Raw genomic sequence first — 8,233 nt, 5'->3', positions numbered from 1 at the left:
TTCAAAGCAAACGAAAATTTTTACTGCACAAACGTAATCGGGTTGACTCACGCCAGTTTTGTCTGACTTGAGGAAGATGGAGAGGGCTTTCATGACCTCTGGATACATTTATTAATATCTTTGAAAAGATGGCGGCACAAACAAAAAATGATGCTGTACAAATTTTGGCACAAACATTTGGCACCAATTTTGTTAGATTTGAGCCAGATGAGGGGGCGACTTCACTCCAAGTCGGTTGGAGTTTTAGGATATGACAGAAGTCCCATTACACAGATGCACACCGTCTGCTGTGTTTAAATCCGTTCTTCATTCAAGTTAATCCAGCTTGGAGTGAGAAAGTATTCCTATAAATGTCAAAATACTCACCTGCCTAATAGTTGTGCACATTGTAGAGCCCAGCCATTATTAGTCTGTCCAGCTTCTGGGAAAAATCAAACAGTATTCAATATTTTCCTCTCAAAAACAAGGTTGGATTCATAAAGACACCTTTACCTTCAAAACTTTTTTTTATTTGCAGAATCCAGCAACAGTTGTCACCAGGCATATTAGGCATACTCAGTCTGAATGCTGGGTACTTAAACACTTATTATGGTCAACGCAGCCTTTCGCATTATGCGTAATGTATACAGTGACACTGATATAATGTGCAGCTCTACTGTTTCCAGCTCCTATCTAAGCCCATCTATAATTCGTCCACTAACGGAGAGCTCTGTGTCGGTTCAGGGTCACGTGAAGCTGTCGGACTTCGGCTTGTGCACCGGGTTGAAGAAGGCTCACCGCACAGACTTCTACAAAAACCTGAACCACAGCCTGCCCAGTGACCTCAGTAAGCAAAGTCAGGCAACGTTTCACTTTACTTCTTCCAGCCGTCGCTGCCGTCGTCATTGCATCTTCAGCTGCTTGTGTCTGTGCATGGTGTGCCATTTAATGTGAGGGACAAAACACACTAAGACTTGTAAACAGAGGTAACTTGTCACCTTTATCAGTCTTTTTCAAAAGGTGAGTATGTTGAGGCTTTCTAACATTATTATTATTATTTTTTTTTTTTTACAAAATTTGCAACAATATTGCTATATTTCAGCTTGTCAGAAGAGGCAAAGTGCATAACATTTTGCATTGAAATAGGCCTCATCTATTTCCTATAGTTTGTCTGCAACCTACAGGAGCTGACTTATACACACAGTGTATTGTTATTGATTTCTAGTGTTGTCTGTGTAACCAGCTTGGCTGCTCTGCTTGTTTATGTTCTTCTGAAAACTTTTTAGACTGTTTCTGTTAGTCAATTTGTCCTGCAGCTTTTGGCAGCTGTATGAGCCAGAGCTAATAATCACTCTCATGGGTTATGGAAGAGAAAAACCTCATCATAAGCTTGATTTTTTTATTTATTTTTTATTTTTTATTTTCTTTCCCAGTTAGCCAAACAAGGTGAAGAGAAGGAAACAATCTTGCTTTGTTTTAGAACAAAAAAAATATTTTTGTCCTTAACTAATGGTGAGGTTGATCCTCAGAAACTGATGTTTTGTCTGTGCAGCCTTTCAGAACATGAACTCTAAGAGGAAAGCCGAGACCTGGAAGCGGAACAGGAGGCAGCTGGTAGGTCTGAACAGATCCCTCTACACCTCATTTACATTTTGGTTGCATGTTACAGGAAGTGGTATTTTGTCTAGACTGACTCTAATAATCTGTAAATACCTGCTAACATGAGTAATACTACGTCATTTATATATTATTTTGTTTTTAACCAAACCACCAAATGTCTTTAAAGCTGCACAGAAAACGTTATATGGTTGTGAAAATCCATCTAGCTCTCACTAGATGGATTTTTCTTTTTAGTTTGGAGCAGAGGTTTCTGCTCCAAATCTCTCCTTTACAAAGTAAAGCCTGGATTATTAACAGATTGCTCACTATGTAAACGATCCGTTAATGGATAATAATAGTAATAATAATAATGCAAAAAATTTAAAGCATTCATATGCACTGTAGAATGTAAATACAGTTTATTTATATAGTTGCAACACATAATATCAAGGCTCCTTCAGTTCAATCATACAAATCTAATTCAACTTGGTGACAAAATAGTGAATCAAGTTCACTTTGTTCTTCACACTTCCAGGCTGAACTGGTGTGTGTGTGTGTGTGTGTAAGTAACCAATGTTTGAGTTCAGCACAGAATAATGTGTAAACAGTCAGCCCCTCCCCCCTGTGATTAGCCAGTGGCTGAGAGCAGCTGATCAGATAAAGAGGCAGCATTGCCTGAAGGTAGCGATGATCGACGGGTAGCGCATTTCGACAGAACACAGTTTAATCATGCTGTCATTCGATTACACAGCAGTGGAGGGAAACCCCAGCATTTAAAGTCTGATGCTGTAGAATATCCATGACCCCGATGAGGTCACAGATGGAGGAAGTCAGTGTTGCTATGGCGACAGACTTTTAATTCAGAAAGTTTCTGCATTTTTACTTTCTTTCCTTTAGGTTAATTATGCAGCGATTTTTTTAATTTTTTTTATTTTTTATTCCGCCCCCAACCCCACAAACGACACACTGATGGTCATCTGTGTGTAATGACTATTTTGGTAATTGGTGAGTCTGACAATTCAGTTAGATAAATATAAAAAAGGCCCATTCATTTAACCACTTCAGCCTTGTTTTATGCAATATTAGAAATACATTAAAAGATGAAAATAAACAAATAATTCAATTCCTCAAGAAATTAAACATTTTATTGTCTAAAATTCAGAGCAGGTGAATCTTAAACTGGCTCCCCCTCAGTAAATGACTCTTTTTGTGTCATAATACTCCAGTTATCGATTAATCAATTACTAAATACGATTATTTCAGTAATCGATTCATCACAAGTAATCTGATTAATCGTTTAAGCTTACCTGTGTGCTGTAAAGACTGTGTGCTCTTAGGTCGGCCTGCTGTCGACATGAATGAAAACGTAACTCTTCCAGACGCATCCCAAGGCTTTGAAGCCATTTTAGCACCAAATAAGTGATGTCAACACATACAGTCTTAACTCTGAATGGGATGCTTTGGATTCCTTGGAACTATGTGAAGCCAATTTACCCAAAGAAGGAACTTGACAGACAGTATTGTGTGGTAGTTGCACCACACAATACTGTCTGTGCGTCTTATCTGCTGAAGCAGACCATCTCTCCTTGACTCATTACTCAGTTACAACTGTTTCTCTCTGCCCCCATTTCTAGTCTGAACTGCCTTATTACTTTGTGATAACAAATGTGTTTTAATTGTTTCTCTCTCCCTCAGGCGTTTTCCACAGTGGGAACCCCAGATTACATCGCTCCTGAGGTCTTCATGCAGAACGGATACAACAAGCTGTGTGACTGGTGGAGCCTTGGTGTCATCATGTATGAGATGCTGATAGGTAATGCTGGGGCCGCCTGCCTCTGTGCCAGTGTGTTGTTGGGGTGTTATGTGACGTGCGGCCGGTCTGCTGCAGGGTACCCTCCGTTCTGCTCCGAGACGCCTCAGGAGACCTACAGGAAGGTGATGAACTGGAGAGAGACGCTCACCTTTCCCCCAGAAGTGCCAATATCAGAGAAGGCTAAAGACCTCATTCTCAGGCAGGAAAACAGACCTCATTCACTTTGCACCACCTCTACTGAATGATGAGTTTTGATTTGTGAAAGAATGTGCAGTAAAGCTGCTGATCCAGCTGCTGATCAGATGTGTGTGTTCAGGTTCTGCTGTGAGGAGGAGCACAGGATCGGTGCTGTCAGCGTGGAGGAGATCAAGTCCAACCCATTCTTTGAGGGGGTGGACTACGACCACATCAGGTAGGACAGCTGGCCGCTCGGCGCCGCAAAACAAATGTTGATGTTCAGAATTTCAGCAAACGGGTCAAGGCTTCTGCGTCTTCAGTATAACTGGGACTTTACCGTTTATACGTGGATGTCTTATGTTTTACTAGGCCGGTCAACATTAACGTATTAACCTGAAAATTTCAATGTGTTAATTTTGCATAGTGCAGATTAATCAAGCTGTCTATTTTGACCTGAAAGCCTCTCCCCCATGGAGGGCTGCCTCATTCAGTTCAGTTATGGACTCCACACACGAGGAGCGACAGCAAAAGGTTGACAAACAAACATCTTAAAATAGTGTTGATCCACCCGGATCAACCACTTCCACTCACAGACCGGCAAGAACAACTTTCTTGTGTTGCTCCATTAGCCCATGTGTGCACGCCTACCTGCACAAGCTCAAAATTTCACATGCATGAATTATGTCAATCACTCAGCTGGATGAGGACAAGCAGCTACTGCTTCACCATACAAATTCCATAGGAAATTATGGTCAGGGACATATTTAATTAATGTATAAAGGTCCACTATTGTGCTCCATTGAACAAGCCAAGATAGTCTGTGGCCTGTTCAAAACATGTTCATTACATTTAACACACAAAATCATTCTTAGTTATTGAGATTTCACCTGATCAGTTCTGCCAGTTTTGAGCTCATGAAAGAATGTGCTGTTTTAGCACTACGTCACGATGATGCAGGTGACCTTTAAAACAAAATGGCTTCCTTTAAATCTTCCTGAATATAAAAACCAGGAACTGAGAATCGTCAGACATGTTTAGTTTGAGACAATAAAACGGTTTCTTAACTGTGTGCACATTAAGAATGTGTGCATGTTTTCAAAAAAATGTCTGGGCGTTTCTTTGAAAAAGTGAATACAATGGTGGTTTTTGATATGGGCTATGTTGGCACATGCCCAGGGCGGCATCAGACAGGGTGGGTTAAGCAAGAAGTCGAAAATAAAAAATAAACAAAACAACAAATAACATGCTTCATAAATGAATTGTGAAGTTCCTGTAAACAAATTGCCCTTCCAAAGCACCAGACTGACGACTTGTCATTCAGTTTTTGTTAGAGAGAAAAGAGAAAAACAATAAATCATGTCAAGAGAAATTGTTTTAATGTCTATTTACATGATAGAAATGATGATATGAAACGCTTACATGCAATTAATTGATTTATTGCTTATTGCAACAAAATAATGGACAATTCTAGATTTGGCCTGAAATGAAACCCGTACGTGGCGATACGTTTTCCAGTCCGCTGCGCTGTGCGTTTTGTTTAACCTGATTGCCGTCTCAGATGAGCCGTGCCTCCCAGTCAGCAGACCCTCTCCTCCTCTCGTCCTGCAGAGAAAGACCTGCTGCCATTCCCATAAACATCAAAAGCATTGATGACACATCCAACTTCGACGAGTTCCCCGACTCGGACATCCTCACTCCAACTAGTAAGCCTCACCGTTTTCTGGTTTCCACATCACACTTTGTGCTCGAATGGGGAAAGTGGTTTAACTTCTTTTTTTTTTTTTTTTTTTTCCCCCTTTAGCCACCCAAGTGTCCAATCACAGCGAGGCTGACCTGAAGAACAAGGACTGGGTCTTCATCAACTACACCTACAAGCGTTTTGAGGGTCTGACGGCTCGAGGAGCCATCCCATCCTACATGAAGTCAGGGAAGAGATGACTGGCTGGAAGCGGACCCTGAAGGAGTGCTGTTGCTGCTGCTGTGTGTGTGTGTGTTAACACATACACACACACACCTCTGCTCAGTTATCAGAGCAGCAGCCAGCAGAGAACCAATACAGCGCATCCTCATTCATTGCTTTCCATAGGAACCTTCATGGAAACTTGCTGCCTTCACTTTAGTCCAAGCTTCTGAGGGTACCTCTCCACTTCCCGTTGAACTGAGATGAGTCAGACTTTCTTCCTCTGCACCGGGGAATGGTGCATTTTGTCTCCTGGTAACCAGCATCATTACATTCCCTCTCTGTACCAGCATCGTTTGGCTCAGATCTACCAAGGGCTCTTCCTCCAGACGGGAGCGTTCTCTTCTAGGCCCACTCTGGGGGCTTCATCAGCTCAGACATCGTATCGAGTCATCGCTTTGAAGTGAACCGGACGCTCTTCAGGGATCCTGTCCTCATTCTTTTCTTCAACATCACCTAACCAAAGACTGAAAGGACTTCTGCACCATCTTCCTCTTGGAACTTTTCTTTTTCTAAACTTCCAACTTTGTATTTTTCTAGGATCCAGATTTGCACGATTTTGCTCTTTAACGAATGCAAAAAGTGGGCGAATTATGCATTTTGTGGAACAAACACAAGGTCTTGTTACATTTTTGTGATGAAGCATGTAAACTTCAGCACCTTAGGTGAAGTGGCTGAAGCTCCAGCACAGCTAGCACCGTCCCCAGCCTGCTAGATCCCGCATTGTGTAAAAGCTTTTTAAAAAATATTACCTTTTAATAATAAGTAGGGGGACTTCATTATTTTAAAATGGGTTAATGGCGTCGCTATGAAAACGAGAGGCTTTCATAGTTCAGGTCCTGGTTGAAGAAGCTTCAATAAAATAAAAAGAAAAAAGATAAATACTCTTCTACCATTCTTCTTTACTTTCAAGAAGTGACATCAGATCCCAGATCAGCTTATACACACGTGAACGCATTTCAGTAAACGTACAGCTTAGACTTGCTCGTCGCCTAGGAAACCGCTTGTCTGTTTCCTTCTAGCTGAGAAGCTCTTCCAGCAGAACGTTCTCACACACACGCACACACACACGGACACCTCTGACCCTGCTGTTCTCCAACAATTCATCTAAGGGGTTCAGTTAATTTAAAACGGTTCATTTGACTCATTGATAAATGGCTAATTGGAGCTAATTAATAAACCTGTAAAGAGATTAAGAAAAAACAAAACTCTACTTTGACTTGTTTTGACCTAAGAGATAAATTTCTGGGTTTTATTAACCACAAGAAGTAAAACACGTCCAGTCAGGCTCAGACTTACTCACCCTGGCAGGTTCCGATTTAACGTGATCTCAACGGGACGTGACTCTGACAGAACCAAAGATTAGGGTGATGGAGCAGAAGGCCGTGAAGCTCCTCCATAAAAATCAGAAACACCTGGAAGCGAAAACACGTAGAAGCTGGTCAACAAATATAAATAGAGCCAGTTAAGCCTATTCCATTGATTGAAAAAGCCTTTGTTTTTCTTTTTTGTTAAACTGCAAGACATTTTTATTTTATCTCCCATTTTAGTGGCTCTGCTACAGGAAGTGCCTGTGCCCAATCATAAACCATAATCCTAAAGCAAACATAAGATCTACCAGTAAATCTGTTGGGTATATTAATAATTTTTAACGTAACTATATGTGAAATGAACCCCCTAAAGAAAAATGTTGGTTCCACATGCAGAGAGTTCCCCCTTTCTGCTGCTTTAACCTCTAACTGGTCACAACATCGCAGTCGTTCTCTACCTGCTCACGTTAGCTTAGCTAGCTGGAACGTTAGCTGAGGGTCCAGCTGTGTCGAGCTGTCGGGTCGCCTCACTGAGGATCTGCACATGTTGCTGGTTTGTTCCTAAGAAATCCTCCTGAGCATTCGCTTCAAGCACAGCAACGAACATCCAGTCTGGATGTTTCTTTAGTAGCACAGGGCTGAAGACTTTCCAGTGAACACAATATCCAATATGCTGTCTTATTTTATTTTATTTTTTACAAATGAATGTAAATTTTTGCAGTTTGATTTTTAGTTTCACTCACAGGAGTTTAAATATGTTGCTGTAAGTGAAGCCTGGACCACGTATGTTTTCATTTTATTTGGACTTTGACACTTTAAGTTATGAGGTGAAGATCTGTTGAAGCCCATTTCCGCCCGGTGACACCAGCAGACGCAGGAAGTAGGAAATGCTTTTATTTTTGTCAAATGTTTTGAGTTTTCCCCACATAAAAAAGTGACAAAGAAACCCAAATGAAAAATGTTTAGAAGGTGACAATCTGATATTTCCAGATATGTAAAGAGAGAACGTTAAGTGACCTACAACGTGTATCTTTTAGTCTAATTTCCAACTTCTTTTTTAAAATCTATCCAGTCCAGCAGGAATGGTCTTCCATATCAGTTGCGCTATAGTGTGTTCAGGTAGAGTGTATAGATGGGAAGCAGCACATTATACAGTGTTTTAGAGAAGCATGTGGTGGAGCTTTTTATTTAATTATATATATATATATATATATATATAAATATAAATCTATTTTTTAAACTGCTTGTGCTGTTGAAGAGCTTGTTCTTTTCAGGCTGTAACCAAACAGCAACATGTACGCTGAAAGCAATACAGCACATGGAGTGATTTCTGGGTGAGATTTTAAGTCTCTGGGACAGGATGGCATGTGGGTCTGTGTGGAGTGTTTTTTTTTT

At 40.8% G+C, this 8,233-nt stretch overlaps 1 protein-coding gene across 4 annotated transcripts in view; it reads left to right on the top strand.

Moving 5' to 3' along the window:
- The window catches only part of LOC106949557 (serine/threonine-protein kinase 38), a 37,226-nt gene that overhangs the window by 9,614 nt on the left and 19,379 nt on the right, over positions 1-8,233 (top strand). The window contains exons 8-14 of one of the 4 annotated variants that reach the window (XM_015035893.1): positions 724-835; positions 1,532-1,593; positions 3,274-3,391; positions 3,467-3,590; positions 3,708-3,803; positions 5,177-5,271; positions 5,370-5,548. In XM_015035893.1, the coding sequence (XP_014891379.1) occupies positions 724-835; positions 1,532-1,593; positions 3,274-3,391; positions 3,467-3,590; positions 3,708-3,803; positions 5,177-5,271; positions 5,370-5,506 (744 nt within the window). In that variant the 3' untranslated portion in view covers positions 5,507-5,548. Of the gene's footprint in view, positions 1-723; positions 836-1,531; positions 1,594-3,273; positions 3,392-3,466; positions 3,591-3,707; positions 3,804-5,176; positions 5,272-5,369; positions 8,172-8,233 lie in introns of those variants that run through there. The other 3 variants (XM_015035894.1, XM_015035892.1, XM_015035895.1) reach the window with 3 other exon arrangements.

The sequence above is a fragment of the Poecilia latipinna genome, unplaced genomic scaffold, assembly GCF_001443285.1.
Source record: "Poecilia latipinna isolate Pla-1442-1.1 unplaced genomic scaffold, P_latipinna-1.0 Scaffold351, whole genome shotgun sequence".
Classification (NCBI taxonomy): Eukaryota; Metazoa; Chordata; class Actinopteri; order Cyprinodontiformes; family Poeciliidae; genus Poecilia; species Poecilia latipinna.
The sequence above is the reverse complement of the archived record's forward strand: the minus strand, read 5'-3'. Positions and strand labels throughout refer to the sequence as shown.